We start from the raw sequence: 24,998 nt of genomic DNA on the forward strand, positions 1-24,998 counted from the left end.
CTAAATTATTAATTACTTTTTAGGACTCCTCTTAATAAAGGTTTAAAAAGTACTCATGTATTTATATTTTTAATTTTATATGTCTAGAAATTAATGGAAAAATTGTTAGAAAAATGTATCTAGGTATTATATTAATATTAACTTGAAACTTGTAGACCACTAGTTAATTATATTTATTTGATAGTTTTCCTTTTTTTATAGTATGTAGTGAAATGCGTGATAGTTGCAATTAAGACCATTGGAAATATCATGTTGGTTACATATTTACTTCAGTTCATGTTTGCTGTCATAGGAGTTCAGCTTTTTAAGGTAATTCCATAACATTCTTGTACAAATAATATACTCTATAGAAATTGTTAAAATTTTAATTATTTTGTAATGAAAAAATTTATTTTGTATACAATTTTATTATACTTAACGTCTTATATACTTGCTATAACCTACTAAAGGTTGGGTAATATTTATTTTATATTGTAGTTCTATCGATGCATTCGTATGTAGTTTAGTTAATGTATGCATTTTTAATAGCTAATATATATATATATACAATTTGGCTCATGTGTATTGATTTCTGATAAGCAAAAGTGTCTAATTTATTATTAAACAAAACATGGCAATTTCAAGTAAATAAATTTACGATTATAGTGATTATTATAAATAAGACTTCTCTTATGTTTTGTTTAATTTTCCATGCAAATTTTAAGTATTGAATCATTATTTTCAATTGTTTTCATCACAAAGTAAAGATATAAACCGAAAACCATGTATCTTTTATTTAACATATTACTATAATTTATAAGTATAAATAACTATTTTACACAACACTTTTGCATAGCAGATAGAACATTATTTTGTAATTACTTTTTAAATTAATAAAAATAGTTAAAACAATTTGTGAATACTATAGACAATGTAATTTTTTAAGTAAATTGCATGATCATATTTTGTGCACATTTTTTATATCATTTAATAACATTTTTTTTACATTTTTTTTACACGCTATATTTTGATACCTCGGATAATGTTTCGCAAATACTACAATGAAGTATTTTGCCAACTCCACCATAATTGTGTGGTCTATTTATAATATATGTTTTAAGTGTACCTATATTGTAATTTTAATATCGTGTAGAACCAGTTAGGGAGCATGTAACTACTGGTAACACAGTTTATATAATAGTTTACTTACAGCACTGTTGTCAACATCTATATTTAACTATAACCCACTCACCTATAAATTATGATACATAATCTGTAACTTAATTTGTGATAACTGCAGAAGAGATACCGTTGTAACGAGGATTCGACTACGATATTATGGATTTTGTTTTGCATCTGTTCAATTGGAAATCATTGCTAAGCTAATCAAAACTACCCATCAAAATGAAGGGATTGTAACAATTTTATGGTTGATTCTACAACCGTAAAAATTGAGTTTTAAGTTTTTAAATCGCTAATTTCAAAATGCGCTTCAATGTCTATTTTTTGACGCTCCGATTTTGTTCAATAATAATGGTCAATTTTTACAACATGATACAACAAATTAAATAATAATAACTTCTATTTTTAATGACATTTGTTGTGCATATTAATCCTTTAAACATCACTACTTACATCTAATAGGTATTTATATGAGCTATGAGTTTGTGACACTTACCCACTAATAACTAATAAGGTTAGTTGTCAATTGCATGTTTTAATTTGTCGAACGCACGTTGCTAGTTGTTTAATTTATTCACATCCATTAATATTACATTTTGTTCACAACCGTTTGATTACCTTTACCCTTTAGTTTGACTATTACGACTTTAATACTTCAATACTTGATTCCGTTGTTTTCAATCAAAACACTATATACGAATATTTAAATAATTACCTATGATATGTATGATAAAAATGATGTTTGAGATTTTTGTATGATTATAGGGGAAATTTTTTTCGTGCAATGATCTTTCCAAAACTACAGAATTTGAATGCCAGTTAGTATAAAATATAAATTAATTTTTACAAAAATAAATATTTTATATCGCGTACCTATTAAATTTCAGTAGCATAATTTGTATTGCAAGATACCTATAGTATCTAATGCTTAAAATATTATTATTTATTAGTACCAAATCGCTTCATTACTAAGTCAGTAGCTTTTATTTTACAGAGGCTTGTACCTAACGTTCGACCATGGTGATGTGGATACTCCTAAAAAAGAAGATAGAAAATGGGAACGTAACTCGTTCCATTTTGATGATGTAGCCAAAGCAATGCTCACTCTCTTCACTGTATCTACATTTGAAGGATGGCCTTCGTAAGCATCCGTTTATTATATCCATATAACACTGAAAACATAGTTTAATTAATGTAATGTTTGTGTACGGTGTGTTATAGACTGTTATCAAAATCAATAGATTCTAATGAGGAAGAAAAGGGTCCGGTGCACAACTATAGACCAATCGTTGCCGCATATTACATCATATATATAATTATAATAGCGTTTTTTATGGTGAACATATTTGTTGGTTTCGTTATAGTAACGTTTCAAAATGAAGGAGAACAGGAATACAAGAATTGCGAACTTGATAAAAACCAAGTAAATTATACGAAATTTTATAATTTTAGCAAACGCGTACCTACAACTATAATATTATACACCCGTCATGTACCTATTCATAATTTGCTTTTACTTGTAACATATTCTTAGAGAAACTGTATAGCATTTGCACTGAAAGCCAAACCAGTCCGTCGTTACATACCCAAGCACCGATGCCAATACAAAGTGTGGTGGTTTGTGACGTCACAGCCATTTGAATATACCATATTTGTGTTAATTATGGTAAATACCATTACACTTGCAATGAAATTCTACAGACAACCACAATATTACGACAGCATCTTGGATATGTTAAATTTATTTTTCACTGCAGTATTCGCATTGGAATTCGTATTCAAACTAGCAGCTTTTCGTTTTAAGGTACTTTTTTTCACTCAAAAAGTCTAAAGAAATTTAACAATAATTGTTTTGAAAACTTAAAACTATACTATACACTGTCTAGGATTAAAGTTTTTTTTTAATTTAACGATTTTTATTTTGATGTAGGTACCTCCTACCAATATTATAATTGATATGCAATATCCACAAAAATAAATTGCATTGCTTTTAAGCTTGTGTATACTTGCATCAATATTTGAAATATTAAATTATAAATATTTTATTGGGTCATTCTTTTTTAAAATTAATTCAATTCTTTAATGGGTATTTCTATATTTATTATTAATATAATAGTGATATATTACTTAATAATACTAAAACTAAATTTATATGTTTTAAATTACATCTAGATATCATAATATTAATGTATCAATACCCACCAAACTATCAAAATTAAAAAATACATTTTTTATAAATATCTAAAATTATATCATCCTAATTATTATGTATTACCTACTCAGCCACTTAGTCCAGTTTCTAGTGTTTTTGTAGACTTATTTAATGTTTACTATAAAGTGAAAACATTTTTATTAATTTGTATGCTTATTAATCAAAAAAAATATGTTTGGGTACCAATATGTAATATAACAACGTAAACCAAAAGTAAGAATCAAAGAATAGATTGACGTTATATTTCGTATTACATCATCAAGCAAAATTAATGACTTGATTTACTTTTAACATTGAAACAAATAAATTTAAATATTTAAATCATGATTTAAATCTAATCATAAACATATTATACCGATTCAGGTGTAGTACAAAAAACAGTTAACTATATGTAGGTACCTATTGGTATTACATTAGTTAAGTTAAATGGAAAATATTGGTTTTTTTACTAACTTTACTTTGCATAACATAAAACAAAGATAGCCTACTAATAATAAAACTTCCCACGTATAATAAGTATATTTATAACGTTATATTTTAATTCTAATACATGTATACCTTTAAAAAAACTATAAAATAAATATTACACTCAATAGTTAATATTAATAAGTTCAATACTAAAATAGTGTTCGAGTCGCTCATGTTTTTTAAGCACCCACGTTAAACAATATTGTTTTATGCATAAAATAAATAATATAGATATTTTATAAACTTATGTACAGAACATCTAATTTTTAATCATTTGATTTTTTTTTTAGAACTATTTTGGTGATGCGTGGAATGTATTTGATTTCATAATTGTACTGGGAAGTTTCATAGATATAGTTGTTGAAAATTTGTCTGTATGTATTTGTGTATTGTGATAATAATTTCCCAATAGATATACTATCGACGATTTTTCTTTTATTAGCCTCCTAATATCACTAATGCTCCGAAGAAAAAAGAAAGAAAATTGTCGATTAACTTTTTTCGACTATTTCGTGTTATGCGTCTAGTGAAGTTACTAAGTCGTGGCGACGGTATTAGAACATTGTTGTGGACTTTCATAAAATCGTTTCAAGCTCTACCATATGTTGCACTTCTGATTGTGATGCTGTTCTTCATATACGCAGTCATTGGGATGCAGGTAATAATTCCATTTATAATTATAATGTTTTTAATTTTTTTATTATCTACGAATACCTATATATATTTTAAATATTGTGTAATAAAATATGTTGTGACAGATTTTTGGGAGGATAGCAAAAGATACTGAAGATTCTGCAATCCATAGAAACAATCATTTCCAAACATTTCCTCAGGCAGTTCTAATTCTTTTCCGATCTGCTACTGGTAAATTGATTTATTTATCTATAATCTTACATTTTGACGTCATGGCGTAAAATATGAAGAAAATTAATTATTTCGTACATAGGTGAAGCTTGGCAAGATATTATGATGTCATGTGCTTACCGACCGAACGAAGTTTTCTGCGATACTGGGGCTGATAAAACAGATGATAATTGCTGTGGCTCTGACTTTGCTTTTCCATATTTTATTTCATTTTATGTGCTGTGTTCATTTCTGATCATCAATTTGTTTGTCGCAGTTATAATGGATAACTTTGATTATTTAACAAGAGATTGGTCTATACTTGGGCCTCATCATTTAGACGAATTTATTAGGTTATGGAGTGAATATGACCCTGATGCCAAAGGTAGAATAAAGCATCTGGACGTTGTTACTCTTTTGAGGAAGATTTCACCCCCTTTGGGATTCGGTAAACTATGTCCACATCGAGTCGCGTGTAAGGTACCTAATCTTTATTATTTTTATTTTTGTCAGTGCTTAAACTAATCATCACTCATTAGTCATTAGTCATTACTCTTGAATTAACTATAAATGTTTTGAATATGACACAAATATTTTTAAATCAACATTTAGAGACTGGTTTCAATGAACATGCCCTTAAACAGTGATGGTACAGTGTTGTTTAATGCAACATTGTTTGCTGTTGTTAGAACATCATTACACATTAAATCTGAAGGGAACATTGATGATGCCAACGCAGAATTAAGAGCTGTCATCAAAAAAATTTGGAAACGTACCAGTCCAAAACTCTTAGACCAAGTGGTGCCACCACCGGGAGGTACAGTGTTTTCAACTTTGTTATAACCGTACACAATATTTATCCATCAAAAAGTGTTGTAATAGTTGATGACGAAGTCACTGTGGGCAAATTCTACGCAACATTCTTGATTCAAGATTATTTCCGACGGTTTAAAAAACGAAAAGAACAAGAACTAAAAGAAGGCGATAAAGAAGCTCGTAATACTGTTACTCTTCAGGTAATAATATTTATATAGAAAATGTACAATTATTTTACACACTGAGCAAACATTTTTTTTCATAGGCTGGTTTACGAACTTTGCATGATGCTGGTCCTGAAATCAAACGGGCTATATCTGGTAACCTTGATGAACTAATCGACGATAATCCGGAACCAACACATAGGGTATTTATTTTAATCATAAATATTCATAGTTAATAAATTTGAAAATACAGTTCTTAAACCGTTTATAAATTTGAAGAGAAATCATACGCTCTTTGGCAGCGTTTGGTCATCGATGAGACGTAGGACGGGCAGTTTGAGACGGTCATTTAGAGTAAGCAATACTCATTCGAAAAAGAAGCATGTAAGCTACGCACTTGATAGACTGTGATTTCGGTTTTTGATCAAACTTGATAAAAAAACTAACAGTTTTTATATTGTCTTACTAATTAAAGTTAATAAATATATGCGCGTAGTTAAACATTTTAGGCTTAAAGTTGAAAGTTAGGTCCTGAAGTAGTTGCTGCTGTTGCTAGTGAACTAATAATATTATATCAATCATATTGTAATTTAGGCGGTATTGATACATATCATGGCAGTTAAATAAGCTTAATAATATATAATATTATACTGTATAGTTATAAAATGCTTGATAGTTACATTTGGAATAGATTTTAGATCCTACACAAATACGCTCCTAACTTTTGCTATATTTATTATCTCGACTAATTGTGTGAATAATGCAAACTGTTCATTTATACCTAATTTATCATGAATAATAATCAAAAAAGTAGAAATTGTTTGTAGAATATACTGTTATAGGTATTAAAATTTAAAAAAACAGTTTTGGTTATGGGTACTAGATAGGTACTATTATGATTAGATAACTGAAAATACTGAAAAGTTTAAATTAGGATATTATTTTTAGGATTTCAGTTTTTATAATACTGATTACTTTTTAGTAACTTGAAGTATTAGGACTAAAATTGTAATGAAAGGTTCATTGTACTCCCACATAATAACATTTTATAATGAATTCAAATTTTTTTCAAAATTTAAAATTGTAAATGTGTACCAATAAATACCTGTTATATTTGTAATATAAAATTAATTCCGAGCTATAAACTAAATTCATTAATTCATTTTTTGATTGCATACATTATCAATTAAAATAGTATGAAAATTCACCATTACCAATCAGCCATTAAATTAGTTACCTATATGAAACATTTATGTTGACTTATTTTAGCAAATAATCTGGCATACCTAATACAAAATTAGTCGACAATTTACTTAAAATATATATTTAATAATTTATGATTTTTCACTAACTTAATTTTCATAGCAATAAGTACCATTATGAAACTTTCAATTATTTACATAAACAAATAATAACTTAATTTTTTTAGTACATACTGAAATAATATATACCTACAGTGTATACCTATCTATATATTCATTTATACATCACTACAAATAAAGAATAATATGTATTTAGATTTTAAAATGTGCAAGTTTAGTCAATCTAAACAAGTCAGGTATCAATAGAAATTATAATTAGATTAAATTCTTGTATAACTTGTGCATAATATGTGAATAAATAATTTTTAGTCATTATCGCGGTTATTTAGATAACATTGGTTATTACTAAACAAATGTATGAAAATCTTCTAATGTACTAGGTAGTGGTTATTATTGTTGAACTAAAAACTAATCGTTTGTTACGTAGCTAATAATAATAATGCTAACTCACCTGTGTCCAATATGGTTGCATATTGGTTGTTTATTTTCAAATATTTAATATTTATATAACTACCTACCTAATTATTTTCTAATATCACAGAAATTATGCATTTTTCAGAAAAATTATTTACAAGTATCAGGAAGAAATGTGACAAAGGTACTTTCTATGATCTATATTACAATACTATTAATTTCGTGTTAACTTTATTACTTATTTATATATTGACTAAAAAAATAAAATAATTGCCCATGGGTTATTCTACTTTAGCTATCTCCGTCGAGTTCAATCGAAGTAGATTATTTACCGGGCAGCTATGCAAAACAGCAGCGAGATACCAAAATTCAAAATGGATCTGTTTCACTACATAGGTAAAATGTTATTCAAATTCATAATATAATACGATTTAATGATACGAAATTTATTAAAAGCCAATAAGTAGATTATTAAATGTTATAAATTATAATAATACTAATTTTCAGTGTTGTAATGGATTTCTGAAAACGTAGGTAGGAGGTCACCTTCCCGACGTTTAAATATTTCTGTTTACGCATATTGTTTCTTCATTCGTATATGTACCTACTACCGTTTAAAGATTTAAATTAAAAAAATATTTAATACACATGGACAGATTATTTCTTTTTACATTTTATAAGTTGAGTACTCGACTAGAATTTGTATTGATATTAAATGTAAATATTAAAGAGTTATTATTTACTTATCTTTTATTATGCCAAAAAAATGCAATAAATTATAATCAATAGTTCTCAAGATATAAATTAAAATATTATTTTACATTAAGTTAAATATTATTTTAAAGAATATTTAAGTATTCAGGAATGCATCTAATAAATTTAATACACACACTCAATACATACAATAAGTACCTTATACTAAACCAAAATTCTGTGGGTCATACAATGTTTAGAGTTATAGGTGACTCATTTCAAAGTGGTTTTATATTTTTTTAGTTACGTGACCATATATATATAAATATAGGTACTAAATCCGAAAAAACGATAAATCACTTTTAAATTAAGTTGTTGGAAAAAAAACCAACGCAACAAATAATTTTCTCATAATTAATTTAAAATGGAGTTCTTGGTAATATATTGATCCAGAGCTACAGACCTACGTGTTGGTACTACAAAAAGATACAATCTGTTAACGACGTGTACGAATGTCGGAATGTATAATGAATAGAGAAAACAAATCGTCTGAATTAATGTTTCATATTAACCTTAACAACATCGTTAATTGAAAAAGTCAATATGATTACCTATACAATACATAAAAAAAAAATATAATAATATTATATTACAGAGTTCTTTCAATTTTTAATAAGTTATTTATTAATTATTTATATGAAGTTAAAAAAGCTAACCTCAGATTAAGTCTAAAAAAATATGAGGTTTTAAATTTTAATAAGCCAATTTTATAATTAATACTATTTTAAAAAAATCAAGTAATTTTTACTTATTTTAACTTAAAATCTTATCAGCCTAACATATTTACAATATCCTAGATTTATAGAATATTTTTATAAAATACAAAATGTATTATGATTTCCTTACCACCCATAAAACATGCCTATCTTATTTTTAAACCCATTTAAATGAACCTATTTTGGACAACGTGAAGAAAATAATATTGTTGGATATGTATACAATTATGTGCAACTAACAACGTTTATTAAAAATAAAACCATGAACAAAATTAGATATTATATAGTATAATACAAGGGTCGGCATTAGGTGACCCGTGGTCAGAATTCTGACTATACGGAGAGGTAATAAATGGACCGCCCAAAATATTTTGCTTTAATATGATTAATTATTATCATTATTTTTCTCTGTATAGACCCAGAAAGCATGCGCAACAAAAAAGTTCTCTGGAACTCCAACAATTTTTTTCAAATCTTCCGAACCCCCATAGAAACTACTTGCCGACCCCTGGTATAATAGGTTATAGCCCATAAATAGGTATATAGTAAAATATCAATGATATGCGATATAAACCATTGCTAGGTATATCGTTAAGTTTAGAAGACACTCTCAATTCTCTTAACCAAAGGCACTTTTGTCTTTTAGCCAAAACAAATAATGAGTATGATGTACAAATGACGCAAGATTATATATGTATGTATATTTCAGACGTTTACCCGTTCAAATGCGTAATTTTAATGGTAAGAAATATGCTGTTTATTAGGGATCACAATAACATTTATAACACACAATTAACTCGGAACAAGTGATTCTTCTTTGATTTTTTCTTTACGTAGTTTCATAAACAAATAACAAATGTATATTAAATGCTTTTATTGTTACACTATAATATTATATTATCGTATTGCCGCCGTTAAGGAGTCAACCAAACTTATTGTTTTTATCCTATGAAAAGCAAAAGATATAACATGATTTACACTATATCTATAATCTATATACTATTTACCTATTTATATATATATATATATATATATATATATTTACCTAGATACAACTTACATTATGCTTAACACTATATTATTCGCTATAATCCTTTAAATATTTATTCATTTTCTGTTGCGGTTATAATAAATACGGTTAAGTAAAATTCGTATATAAATACTTCATTATACCAAACTATATAATATAGTGTAACTACGACTTTACCTAGCTACTTCTTGTTTAAAATATAACTTATTTTAATTACATCGGTTTTCAAAACTGATTGTTATGCTCTTTGGCTGTTGACATTTATTTAGTACATAGATACATAGACGTGGTTATAGCAGCTTGTATTATCTACCTATATAATATATATATATATATATACTTATAAATATACTATGTAATACGCGTAATAGCCTTATATAGCTTTAATATTATTAGTAACCATTATTATTATTGTTATCGGTTTTTTGTTTTTGCACTATAAACCTAACTATGTTTTATTATTATAATAATGACATTTAATATTTTGTATTTTATTTTTAATCTAATATCATAATAAATAACTACTGAATGATGATGCACGCAACGCTAACATTGACATTTCTGTTGCTTTTATTTTGAAACGCTACCATTAGAGGATACCCCTATAACCACGATTGGCTAAACAGAAGCCCCGAAACCGATGATAACATATCAAACTTCAGTGGAGATAACGTATACGTGCCCATGCGAAAACGTAATACTGCTAGATTGCTATACGACCAAAATAACCAGCGAACTGTGCATATTATCCATCGCGCTTCATTTCATTTCAAAGGTACAACTAATCACATTTTTACTGTGCTGCCGTGTAGTTTGTTTAAAACAAAATGTATACTATACATTTCCTCGCTACAATATAACACATAATTAGTAGTAATTGAGTAGGTGTACAAAATTTAAAGGCTTTTAAAATTGTTGATAAATTACGATACGTTGTATTATAGTAATAACATTTTTATAAATTATATTTTGTTGCATTATATATATATTTATAATGAATAGATTGAAGTTTCGAACTATTAACTCTCGAATGTAACATTTCATATATTTTCAGCGTATGGACACTAATCGCCCTTTTCGCATTGTTTTAGTTTAAACAATTTTCACATGTTAAATTTTCTTTTCTATTAAAAAAAGCCTTTTTTTGTACGCATTAATTTCAATCATGACCTACGAAAACTAGTTCGTGGTGACAATCATTACAATACACTTTCGATTGATTTAATATACAGATAGTAAAGAAGAAATGAACGGAGCTATGCCCTTAACCAGGTTATCACATTCTGTACCTGGAAGCCCCATAGAAGATAGACTGAATTCAACCGAAGTTATTGGATCTGCAGAAAGCCTCGTTGGACGGGTATTGTATTTAAACTATTTGTTTTCGGCTGCAATACTTTTTACTTTTTAGGGAATATAAAATGTAATATGTATAGGTATACAAATCATTAGGTAACATTTATATTATCATTTAGAATTTTAAAATCATTCTTATTTTCAATATTTTGTTCAGTTTTTTTTTTTGAGATGTATTGGTTACATACTTATATATATATGGTTTGGTTTTGGTGTACTCATGTACATAGATATTGGCGGAGCAAGGCCTTGGCAAATACTGTGATGAAGTGTTTGTGCAGAACACGTCCAAAGAATTACGCGAAGCTTTAAATATGACCAAGGAGGAAATGGATTCTGCTGCACATCAGTTACTCACCAGAGAACAGCATGGCCGCCCCATACCCTTCCACGAAGAAGACAGTAATTTTGTCTAAGATATTTTTCCTTCCTATAAGTATACTAATTATAATTATAATAATTAATAACATTAATATAATAATAATAATTATCATTATTCAATTCTCCGAGTCCAATTCAAGTGCCTCACAATATAATTTTATTTATGGGTGTTATTCGGCACGTGTGCCTAGTTATAAAGTTTATTTATATTATTATACATTGGGTTTAGTTATTTTATTTACACATTAAGATTTTATCGATAAACGTTTTTTCTATGTTAACTAATTATGTAAATATTTAATTTTTATTAGACGTTATACTAGCTTATATTTTTTGCTTAGTCAATACATATGGTATATTCAATTTTTTTGGTGCTGACATTTTACGGTTAATATATAAATGCTATGTTATATTATATTACATTTTATTATATTATATTATATTATATTATATTATATTATATTATATTATATTATATTATATTATATTATATTATATTATATTATATTTATGTTGGGGCTATATTTTGTACTACTTTTTTTCAATTACCTAAGATTAGTTTAAAAGATATACGAGTATAGATAGATTTATCAACAATTTATAGGTACCTAATTTTATAAATTCAACCGCTTAACAACTATAAGAACATTGCAGAACATTTTAAAAATCATTATTTTTTATGAATTTTTCACTTAAAATTACTGTCAAGTTGATAATATTTAATAAAAATATGAAATCTTAGTGAAAATATCTGTTGTGGTATCACAAAAACCAAAATTAAATTAAAATATTAGTATCATCTACAGCAATAGCTATTAACTGTGGTAACTGGTAACAATTGCTGATACACAGAAATACTAACTGCTGGTGGCTATAAAATAAAATTGACACATGGCAAGCATTCAGTACCTATCTATGAAATACGAATATTAAAATAGGTACTTTGATGATATAAAGTATCAATGATATAATCTAGTTCGAAATAAATGATTTTGGTTTTAAGTGTGACTCTAAAAAAATTACCATAGATAGATGCAATTTTCACTGAATGTTTGTGCTAGCATTTTCTATATACCATAAAATTTTCAAATATTTTGACTCGTATTGTACTATTTATAGACATAGGAAATTTCGATTATTATTTGTTTTTTTTTAAACTAATGTCAATAAAAAATGTGTAGCTCGATCAAAAAACTTGATAATATAAAACAAGGTATTCTCATGTTAATAGCGGAAATGAAAAAAAAGTTGAGCGTAAGTCCACAATAATTTTTTATGACGTCTGAATTTCACAAAATACGTAGAAATCACGAACATTTGCAAATTACTTTAAGTTAGAAATTAATAAAACATTTTCTTTTTATAATTAAGATTTGAAAATTTAATACAAGATTTCTTATAAATTTGTCTACCTTTATCAAACAAAATTCTACCCGAAAGTCAAGTATTAAATTTTTCTGAGAGTATGAAGTTGACATTTTTACAACATTAGATATTCACTAGATTTCTCATGTAGCGATTTTCTTATTTTGTTGTAATTCAAAAACGAACAACTATTGAAGTTGAAATTTTCGCCATAAAAAACTCAAAATAATCATAAACACAGCTTTTTTTATAGTTATTTTAAATTCAAATTTAGATGAAATAAAATATTAACACACGAAAAGAATTTTAGTCATTTTATGGCAATTCGGTTCCAAAGCAGCACAATTTTACACAAGTATACATAATATTTTTCCATCATCACTGATAATTTAAGAATAATTTTGTGAATAATATTAATTCAAATTATACCGGCTACCGCATTAACAATAAGTAATAACAATAAAAAATATTCTAGACTCACATACCGTCTCCGCTAGGAATCGTTTTTCGTATACAATATGACATTAGGAAATCATTAAATTGTGACGAGCGTGAATCCACACGAAATTGGTTCTCCGATTACCTGCGTCTAATAACACAATTATTATTGTGAAACGAAACAATATCATTTAACAGTGTCGTAACTTGTAAGCATATTTAGCACGGTCATTGATCGCCATCGAAGATAACCCATTTTCCAAGTAACTAGTATAGGTTAATTTTTGGTAAAATAAAATAGTTCGTTTGACAAAATATGACAAGTCAATAATGCGTAGCTCACACCAATAATATTATAATCATTGACGACTGACACAAGTGCAACGGGCGGCGGCAGAGAAATCGCATATTGCCTACACATTGCCCCTTATCGAAGCAGGCCATGCATTCGGACTAAATAATTCGAAATGCGCGCGCTCTCTGTTTTACAATCAAAAGACGGAAACATTCGCCACCGGGATCGTGCGCATCGGCGGCCGCTGCACGAGAATGTGAGATCGTGATCGTGAACCGTACCGCCGCCGACCGACCGTACAGACGCCGCGGGGCCTTGTGACGCTCGTATCAATGAAACTGCACGGAAAACAATCATTTTCGGTCCGCGGTCAAATCGCGTTGACCGGGAAAGTAAGCGCAGGGATATACGTTACGGAGTCGACGGTACCAGGGCCTCATGCACTAGTCGCCACTGCTCTTCAGTTTCGGCGGCGGCGGCAGCGGCGACGCCGCGGTCGGTGATCGCGACGACGGCGGTTGTACTGCTCGTACGACTACAACGGGCCATCGCGAACGCGGCATGGGTTCCTGTTCTACGTATTCTCAATGTTCGCTGTCACAATGCTCAAAATGTTTCCACAATATTTCACGACGTTTCCACAACATTACAATATGAAATATACCACTGCGTAAAAAACAAACCGTTAGTCGAGTTAAGCGACGTTTTCAGCAACATTTATTATTGAAATAACGTTCGTTCCGATCAAATTAATGTGCAATAAAATATATTGTGATAATGTTCATTTTGATTGTGTAAATTCAATATTTTAATTGTCGAACTGTAGTTAAAAAAAAAACCAAATTTAAAAAAAATAGTTACAATAAATAATTAATAATTCAATATGCATGCCATCCCCCACCCCCGGGGCATGGCAGAAACCTACGGGTGCCCCATTCGAAATTCTGCCAAAAACAAACACACACGTGTTCCCCCCTACCGTACCAAAAAATCTACAAACCATCAATACAAACCTACAAATCTACAATACCTACTAAAAAGCTAATGGCCACAGTTGCCGGGCTCAGGATCAATAAAAAAAAAAAATTCAATATGCATTTATTAAAAGGGAGAGCAAGCTTACCTATAGTTCAACTTATACGTGGAAGTAGACGAAAATATTTTATTTTTAATTAATGTTAAAAAATATTATTTTTTTGTTTGTAAATGCTTGTCTTAATTAGTGGCCTAGGTACAATAAGTACAAATTAGTTTTCTTCGAAATCGATTTTGTTTTATTGCTGCAGCAAAAATATGTAATTATATTATGCTGTGTAATTCAATAAACAAATAACTGAAACTGAAACTTTAATATTATCATTTTCTGTGAGTGATAAAATTTCCATAATATTTTGATGTTCTTGGAGACAGGTAGGTACTTATGTAAACATTTAAAATTGTCGGTTGTTTTTATTTTTTTTTTTTCTAAAAATATCTATAACATGTTTTCTTTGGTTGTTTATTTCACAAAAAAAGCGAAAACCAAACAAAAAAACTTGTTTAAAAATAGTGAGTAAGTGAATAACGCGTTGCTGTTCATTAGTCTGGAGCAGTGATGCTCAACCTTTTTTCCTCGGCATGCCAATTCGGTAAACAATCAAATATCAATCAATATTATCTTTGAGCGAATCTTAATAGATAATCTATTTAAATAAATTTGTTACAAATAGTGTGAATCTATACAATATACATTTAATAAGTACATAATATTGGACTAATTGTTTTCTTATGTTGTATTGACTATTGAAAGGATTAAAAATTCAGGTTAAGTAATAATTGTTTGAATGTTCTGTTTTATTTTAAAGATTTATAGGGGGCAACGTACAATACCTTCGCTAGCCATGTGTGACGGTCACTGTAATGGATGTGTTAATATAATGAGTTAATGCCGTAGTGATAACTGATAATTATGATTTATGACTCCAAATTGATATTACATAAAAAATAATTATCACATTATCTATGAGATATTGTTTTTATTTTTTTTTTGATATGTTTAACATTTGTAAAAACACACGCGAGTCTTCTTAAATTTTAATTCAATGATATAAAATCATTATATACGAAAAACGATTCTAATACTAAGTAGGTAGGTATACCTATTATGATATCATTGTGATCAAAGTAATTTACTTTACCATTAAGCATTACTCCGCATTAGTACTACAGTAGTCAGAATAGATATTAAATTCATTTTTGTCAAAAAAATTGCGTTTAATCGTTATTTTTGGTTTTAATATGTAATTTCGTCAAAATTGAACTTAAAGTAACTATGAAAAAAACTGTGACTAAACATATTTTTTTAGATTTTAATTTTTGATACATTTTGCCAACATTTGAACTTTAAATGCTTATGAAAAAAAATCTTGACTGTATTTTTAATATTTTTAAATTTATGTGCAGCCTTCTATTTTTTTTTATCATTTTGATCAAACAAATAAAATGTTAATGACATTTATAGAAAAAAAAAAAATTAAACTATTTAAAACAAAGATATGATTATTTTTTATTAGCTTAAGAAGTTCAAATATTGACAAAATTCGTCTCAATATCACGAAAATGTGTAAATTATTTTGTTGTTAATGTAACTCATAAAGTCATAACATTTTAATAGCTACGACTTGAAAATTGTAGGTGAGGTTCATCATAAATGTTTCACACTGAAGCCAAAAAACTAAATAGGTACTAATGTTATAATAATGTTATATGCAATGTTTTCGACAAAATTTAAATCAATTTACCATAAGACTAAAAGTAAAATAAATTTCTAACGGCAATATAAAAATAGAATATAGAATATCCTAGGCTCGCTAATACCATAATATGATATGATATTCTAAGTAATAATATTGGCTGATGGGCTCATTCCACTAAGAATCATTGTTCGTTAGGTTAAACAAATTTCGTATACAGACTATAATTATTAATGTTTTGGTCAAAGCTATTAAACGCGCCCAAACGACCTCTGTCTATACATACAGTAGAACAAGTTCCCCTGTTTTTTATAATATTTACCATTGTATTTATACTTTATTTTATGCAATTTCGAATAACATTTATGTTTATGTCAACAATTATTCATACAAATCTTTGTATTCTACGAATCTCAATATATGATATTGCTATAAATAAATAAATAAAACAGTCACAGATGCCAACAATAATACTTTAAATAAATAGGTAATGGAAAGATGCACATACCTTAAAAAAAATATCTGAAAATAAAAACGTATGCCTTTTTATTGTTCCTTATAGTCGAATCATAATAACTTTACGACCGCGTCATATCGTGTTTAAGTTTAACGAACCTAATACAAAATATATTTGCATAATACTATGCTTTGTGCGTGTTCGTAAATTCACATTTTTTTCAAATAGATTCTTCTTCGCCAATCGTCAGATATGCCAGTCCATACCTAACACTATTGTATTGCTTTTACGTTATCTATACCGAATAATAGTTTATTAAATGACTAATATTTTGAAGAGTAAGATATCTTTTACTTTTTTTATAATTATATACATAAATACCCATCAACAGCGAACGAAATGAATCAACAATAGCGTTGTCCGGGTCTAAACTCCAAATTATGAAGCGTATAAGTTCGGAGCTCAATTATGTAGTTGCATAAGATTTTTTATTGTTAATGAATAGCTCATTTAAACAAAGTGTTTATCGATATTTAAATGTTTGTGGAATAAATTCTGATATTTTTGATTTCATTCTAAATATTTCCATATATTATGATTATTGATTAATTAAAACGTATAACTGTTTAAGTAGTAAATAGTAAATAGTAAAACAATAAATTATAATGATACCAGCTTTGAAAATAAAATGTATAAGATTAATTTTATTATAAGATTATGATTGTGAAACAATTAATAAGTTTTTGTTTTAATATTGTACATTAATAATTAACTGTTTAATAGTATAATAGATTGCATGAGTTAGTTTAAAACAATTTTATATAATTTCAAACAACGGAGTTAAGTTAAAACTCTGAATTAAATATTATAGTTAAATACTATAGTCAAACATTCTCCACACCTTACGGCTACATCATTTACATTTCAAAATTGAGGTAACATAAAAGTATGAAATCATTTTTCTTTATGTGTTTACACGTTTAAATAAAACTTAATACTATACATTTTATATTTTGTACATGTCCTATAAAATTATATAAGACTCGAGTCATCTTCAAGTTCGACACAAGAAAACTTTTGTTCTAATTCGTGTTGTCTTTCTTTTTCGTCCCACAACTTGACTGCTTCTTGAACTTCTTCTGTGGCAGTTATTTCATTTTCCCCTTCCACGATTAATTCATTTTCTTTTAAAAACTTTATTTGAACATCATACTCCATGTGTGATCCATTGATAGCTGCTTGAGTATTCACATACACCTTAGAAATTAATTCATTTTCATCATCAACTGAGGAACTCGGACTCTTTTGCGATATTTTAGCATAAAACTGGTATTGATGAAGCAAGTGGGCTTTTTTTAAAAATAGACAAAATTCGTCTTCTTTATTTGGTATTAGATAAGCGAAAGCAGACGTCATCATCACTCTAGGATAGTTTTTACAAATAGTCTCCATAGTTTCAAAAGATACAAAAGGATTTTCAGCTTCATTTTTAAGGTTTAAGCATGTTATTATTGGGACGCTCTCACATATTCTGGATAAAGTCAAGGCAGAATTTGAATTTTTAGCTTCTGAGACTAATTTATATTTTATTATAAGTCTTTCAAGTTCGTATTTAAATTCTGGTGATGATTTTATGACGATTTTTTCCAAATCGTTTCCTCTCTCAACCCCCAACTTAACCAACACATTAATATCTCTGTCCATAACTTTTTTATCAGAATTTTGTTCAGCAATATAAGATAGAATAACCTTAGGGTCAAATTTCTGTTCATAATTTTTTTTCAGTAACCACGATGGTACATATTTAGCAAACTCACTGAATTCCTTGGCTACTTCGAGATTAGGAGAGCACTGCAGCTTGTACATTTCATTCAATTTTGTTTTTAGTTCATCATCGGACAATAAGTTCATCCCAGCAATTATTTCTTCCATAGGTTCTCCAGATATGGGCTCAGATAATTCGGGTGTAGCACCTACTTCAATCTCTAGCACTTCTTGTACAGACATATTTCTCTTAACGATAGATGGAAGCTTAAATTATATATAATATACCTGACGAACAGGTGCTCGATATCAAAACGAGTAATATAAGTATTACAACTCAATTACATAAGTAAATTATTAATATAAAGCACGTAGAAATACAAAAAATATATATGAATTTGTATATTACGGCGCAACTATTATTATTTATTATCATATATAGATACTCTCAAACGTAAGCAATTTTAACTGACAATTATAACATTATATACGGACAGCAGCGGCTGTACTATACTGAAGACTGTTGTGGACTGTCGAAGCGAAGCAAACCGAAAATTTAAAATCATAATTGACGTATTTATCGATTTCTGTGCAAATAAATAATAATTATGGTAATATTAGGTAATTCAGTGGGCAGTAGCGTACGCTACTAGTCGATCGCTAATAGTTGATAGATGAGTAACATATAAATTAGTCAACATCGTTAAATGTTAAACTACAATATATTTAGTCTACAATAAAGTGACAGTATATTATTGTCTTCAAAGTACGTCCATTATTAAGTACACCAATTAAATGCATTAATATTGTGTGCGCATTGTTGTAATACTCGTAATTATATTATAATGGCTCGTTATTCTGTAATAAAGTCTAATTCGATTTCCGACTAGGTACTTTTAATATTGGGAAAGTGGAACTGACTACAACTATAATGAAGATAATATAACAAAATGTAAGGCTTCGCTCGAATTACCAACATTAAAATTTCATTATAGATAATGTTGGAAAATTATTTGGCTTTTTTTAAAATAAATTTTAAATAATACGAGATTGCCTGTAAATATAGCTCGAAAAGAGTCAAAATATTTTAAACATTTGCTCATAATTATTTTTTCAGTACGCCTACGATGATTGAAATAATTGAATGTTTTGAATTATTCCAATTCAAAAAAACTGTATACGAAGCAGAAACAAGCTCACTAATTCGTATAATTTATTTTTTAAGAACGACAGTCGGTTGCCATTCATAGAGCAATACAAGGAAAACAAGGAGCTTTTTACAGTCAAAATATTTATGACTTTAAAATAATTAAGCTTGAATTCGTGAATTAAAATCTGCAGTTTTTTACTTCACATAAAACACAAAAAATTAATCGTGTCGTTGGATTTAGATATGTTTGTATCGAATTCCGGCAGAATATTAAATTAACAGTATTTTAGTTTACACTATAATTGTATATTAAATGTATCTTAGTTTTTAGGTACCTACCAGTATTTATTACTTACTGTACATTTTTCGCTTATGGACATGAATAGCATTTCTAAATCTATATTATATTATACTATATAGGAGTATAATTCTCAAAACCAAAGTTACAAGACCTATAGTCTACAAAAATGAAACAATGGTAATAACTAAGAAGATTTTAAGTTTTAACTGTAAATTATAATTTAATTTATAGATAATATTTTGTATAATTTATTATTATTTTAGCAACATGTTAATACTATTTTTAATGTATAATGTTTCAAATAATAAGAGTAAATAGTATTAGTAGTATTGTAGTAAATAGTAATGTTATAACTTATACATACGTACCTTTTACCTAGTAGTAGTTTATACTAGTTACACAAATTAGTAAATTACCCATGTGACCGTGTGCTCAACGGAAACCATTAAATATTAAAACATGTAATATACAATTATTGGTAATAGTCAGTAGATAATATTAAATTACTATTCAGTATTATGTTGTTTAAGTATTATTAAAAACAATTAGTAACATTACATCTATCACAGAATATAATAATAAACCGATGCCGATGGTCATGACGTATTATTAATAATTATTATAATAATACAATTGATAACCGATATTGAGCTGATACGGCTGCTAACTATGCGTCTATACTCTATACTTGGTCGATTTAACAGTATCTAACTATCAATAAGTGGATCCACCAAGGAAAGATGATGAAGTTCCGGTTTGAAGCATTTTGATTTTTCTTAATACTCCAAAAGTGTTGGCAGGCACAAAAAATAAATAAATAACACACGTCATTTTTACAACAATCTTATCATTGCTCCACTCAGTCCGCTTAAAATCTAATATCAAATACTTGAGAACAATTTTTTTTTCAGGAAATTCAAGTTAAAGTGATGACTATTGAACACGGTTTTAAATAGTAATATTGAAATTAATATATTGAATGTTTCCACAAAAAAAAAATGATTTTTTTTAAAGGTGTTGGCTATTTTCTTAAAATATTTGAAACTTATCAGTTTACAATAGTATCTCATAGCTAAAAATTAATAATAATATAATTTAATATTATAATCTGTTGGGCACAGTGAAATTACCTATATCGCTGAAACAAATATAAAAACTAAATTGATGCTTGATAATGATGATTATAAAACAAAAAGATATGCCAACGGCACGTAGTGTTCCCAAGCGGTCACCCATCCAAGTACTAACTACGCCCGACGTTGCTTAACTTCAGTGATCGGACGAGAACGTGGTATGGTCGTTGGCGAAGTTTCGAAGACTGCACATAACCAAATAACAGATGGATAATAATATTAGGTATGTACTAAATAGATATTACTCATATTAGGTAAATACCTATACTACCTACTAATTATTAGTTTAAATTTGTCTTTTGAAGTATTGAATATTGAAAAGTAGTTTAAACGTTTGCAAGACAAAAAAAAATAGAACGTTAAGTTATAATTAGTTACACTTATTTAACAGATCTATTACGTAATTCTGTACTTAAATTTGTAAAAATAAAAAGGTAAAGTTTCAGGTTAAAAACAAATAAGTTTGACAATGAACTATTTATCGTTGATGTGTCAAACGATTAACGGGGAATCTTTAAGTCATGAAAAATATTCAGATGACTAGATGAGTGACAAAAAAACGATGGAAATCGGTAAACCGTTGTATCGGAATTCTGAAGTATCGGTAGCACGTCATAAACCTTAAGAAATACTTACAAAATTAATCAAAATTTGGACTCTTAGAAATTAAGTATCGAAAATTCATTGGCACGATATTATTCTGTAAGAGCTTATAAGGTTCACGTTCCTGACAAATCTACACTTATACGTTTCAAATTCAAATTTTGACGAAATTGAATATTCAAACAAAAAGTAACGACGTATTGGGATGTCATGTGCCCACGTATAAATATAATATTATTATTTATTATATACATTATACACGACATTTTTAAAACATTTAATACCACGAACCTATTCAAACCGCTCTACGGTACCTACGTGGTACGCCGATGTTGACTATTTTAGTTTAACAGCTATTAATAATATATTATTAAATATTAAATAATATTAAAATAATTAGGACCAATAATTTATAATAGGTATAATATAAAATATGCAATTCGCATTTGCAGGTGGCAACGGACAACGGTTGTAGGGTACCCCACTATATAGACTTATTAAATTAAATTACGTATAATATATTATGATTATTTTTATCATATTTCTATAAAGCATTAAATAAAGGTCAATTGCTAAGACTTGAATCATTATATGTTAATTGGCATGTTTAGTAACTAAGATAGATGTAATTAAATTAATTAATAATTATTATAACATTATGTGATCATATTTTATATCATTGCACCTTGCAATACTATATTGGCTATTACCGGTGTGGATAATAATAGTAATACTTATTATTATTACCCACCTCGCCTATTACCTAAAATTTAACTGAACTCTTTTAAACATGAATGGCCAGATGGTGTGAACTGGAAAGTGTGTGGATTTGTTTGATTATATTTGAATGTAATCTTTGTTAAAAAATAAACTTTATCTAAAATTCGACATTTTCGGCTATAATATAAGGCCGCTGGTCGATAGATTTTAAACTTTTCAAACAATTATAATAATAATCTTTCTCTCCCATGAAACGAATAAACGGGAAAGAGGAGTAGGTACCAGACATCATCTCTGAAGGCCTGAAGCCCTCCATCCATGCAGACATCACAAATAACACAATGACATAATTTATAATTAAGACTAATTTAATTTATCATTTGTAACTATACTACAATAATATATTAACGTGTTTTAAATATACATATTATGTAAATCTTGTACAATTGTTGCAGCCAATAGCCTTAGATGCCGAGGCTATAAATAAAAAAAATAATTTTAATCATCTTTTCCTAGTAAGTTGTAAAGGCTAGCCAGTCGTTTGTAAAAAAAAAATTGACAAGCACGATAAATCAATTTAATATCAATTAAAATGTATTTTTTAAGTATAAAGCAAGATAATAACAAAACACAATATATATACATAGGTATTCCAAATCCTTAGAAATATAATCCTCTATGTCTATAATTTTTATAATAGATGATTTTACTTTAAGATTGCTCAAAAATCGTAAAAACTATTTTATTTAGGTATGTTGTGCGTGGGTCTGAGAGAAAACAAATATTGCGACATCCTCTTAATAATAAAATGTTATCGTTCCATACATCGTTTTATAATCATTAGGTACGCCAAACGCCTACAACTGATATTTCGAAAAGAATGAAGAGACGCCCTCACATTCACACATTTTTTTTGTTAATTTTCCTGTTACTATGAGTAAATTTTTAGTGTTATAAAAAATTCTGTTAAAAACTACATATTTCAATTACTTATTATTCAAAATTAGTTTTGTATTAATTTGTATTAATTAGTACCATACATTTCCTAATTTTAAATATCACAAACGTTTTGTTCTAGAGTTTAACTTCTGAATTAGTTATTCACAAAATAAATTGTAGTTTAAAATAATTATTATTTGTAGTAATATACTACTATAGGTTTATAAAATATCATATTATAAATATTGAGATAAGTACCTATAACTTGTTTGTAGTTCAAGGCCTTATTATTTAATACAAATTAAAATAATATCAACAATAATAACAATATCCAATACCTATTAACTACATAGGTACTATTAATTGATTAAAATTTAAAATAATTATCAAAATTATGGATAAACATTTTATAATGAAGACAATTTTATTGTTTTTGGCGATGATAGTTTATTTTTACAATTCAAAACATTTCAAATTTAAAGAAAAAAAAAGCAATCAATACTCTACCGCTAATAACGTTCAACCATTAATAGTAGCAATAACAACATTAATAACACTGTTCTAAATAATGTCCTTTGGATACACCAATCGTAAAGTCATTAAAGATACATTATGATTTATGATTATACAATTTAATTAATCTTTAGACCCTCGAAATTCGATTGTTTTTATAATAAAATGTAGGTATCAAGTCTTTAATATAGTATAAAATGTAGGTAATATATATTATAATTGGTTGGGTCATAACAATGTTGTATGTTACCTATATTTCTTTGGATATTGAAAGGATTTCGCCAACGACCATACCACGTTGAATACACCAGTTCTCGTCCGATCACTGAAGTTAAGCAACGTCGGGCGTAGTTAGTACTTGGATGGGTGACCGCTTGGGAACACTACGTGCCGTTGGCATTTTTTTTTATTCAATATCTATCATATAAAATGTCAATTTAGATCTGGTACTTTTTATATTATACAATATTTTGTTTCAGCGATAATAGCTACATAATAATTAAATAATCACATAAAAATATTCATATTATTTTTATGCTACGTCTTTACCGGTGCTGTAACTTAACCTACTTACATAATATGCAAGTATGTGACCCTGGTATCCGTGGACGCTAAGTGATGTAGACATGTAGTCCGTGTTCATAATTTTTTATCTGGTCATCTTGTTACTAAATAAAATAAAATAGGATTATAAATCGATTTCACTATTCACCCACATAATCACACAGCGAAGTAATTGAATGTTTTCAACTATTGAGTATACCTTTGTATTTAAATTAAAATTTGAACTTAAAAAAGCATATAGTTCATAGTTTTACACACATAGTTCATGGTACCTGACGAGTAACGATAATATTTGTACTAGTTACCTATACTACTATTTAATAGTTAGTACTTATTGTAAACTACTCAAATACAAATTTGTCTTGGTATATTTAAACCATACATCAAA

General features: G+C 27.7%; 2 protein-coding genes across 10 annotated transcripts in view; one reads left to right on the forward strand and one right to left on the reverse strand.

Moving 5' to 3' along the window:
* The window catches only part of LOC111028915 (voltage-dependent calcium channel type D subunit alpha-1), a 37,373-nt gene extending 25,325 nt beyond the window's left edge, over positions 1–12,048 (forward strand). For 2 of the 9 annotated variants that reach the window (XM_022307702.1, XM_022307703.1), the window contains exons 24-40: positions 1,927–1,979; positions 2,156–2,302; positions 2,383–2,584; positions 2,696–2,965; positions 4,132–4,215; positions 4,284–4,499; positions 4,600–4,705; positions 4,788–5,164; positions 5,297–5,501; positions 5,567–5,700; positions 5,766–5,867; positions 5,944–6,048; positions 7,546–7,584; positions 7,696–7,796; positions 10,493–10,674; positions 11,132–11,259; positions 11,486–11,671. In XM_022307702.1, coding sequence (XP_022163394.1) covers positions 1,927–1,979; positions 2,156–2,302; positions 2,383–2,584; positions 2,696–2,965; positions 4,132–4,215; positions 4,284–4,499; positions 4,600–4,705; positions 4,788–5,164; positions 5,297–5,501; positions 5,567–5,700; positions 5,766–5,867; positions 5,944–6,048; positions 7,546–7,584; positions 7,696–7,796; positions 10,493–10,674; positions 11,132–11,259; positions 11,486–11,671 — 2,637 coding nt within the window. Of the gene's footprint in view, positions 1–201; positions 310–1,926; positions 1,980–2,155; positions 2,303–2,382; positions 2,585–2,695; positions 2,966–4,131; positions 4,216–4,283; positions 4,500–4,599; positions 4,706–4,787; positions 5,165–5,296; positions 5,502–5,566; positions 5,701–5,765; positions 5,868–5,943; positions 6,049–7,545; positions 7,585–7,695; positions 7,797–9,515; positions 9,611–10,492; positions 10,675–11,131; positions 11,260–11,485 lie in introns of those variants that run through there. The other 7 variants (XM_022307705.1, XM_022307706.1, XM_022307709.1 and 4 more) reach the window with 7 other exon arrangements.
* A 5,907-nt stretch (positions 12,049–17,955) lies between these two features.
* LOC111028924 lies at positions 17,956–18,955 on the reverse strand. The gene has a single exon (XM_022307725.1). It carries the CDS (start codon positions 18,928–18,930, stop codon positions 17,956–17,958), a length of 975 nt encoding a protein of 324 aa, XP_022163417.1. The 5' UTR covers positions 18,931–18,955.
* Positions 18,956–24,998: the final 6,043 nt, after the last annotated feature.

This window comes from Myzus persicae, unplaced genomic scaffold, assembly GCF_001856785.1.
Source record: "Myzus persicae strain clone G006 unplaced genomic scaffold, MPER_G0061.0, whole genome shotgun sequence".
Classification (NCBI taxonomy): Eukaryota; Metazoa; Arthropoda; class Insecta; order Hemiptera; family Aphididae; genus Myzus; species Myzus persicae.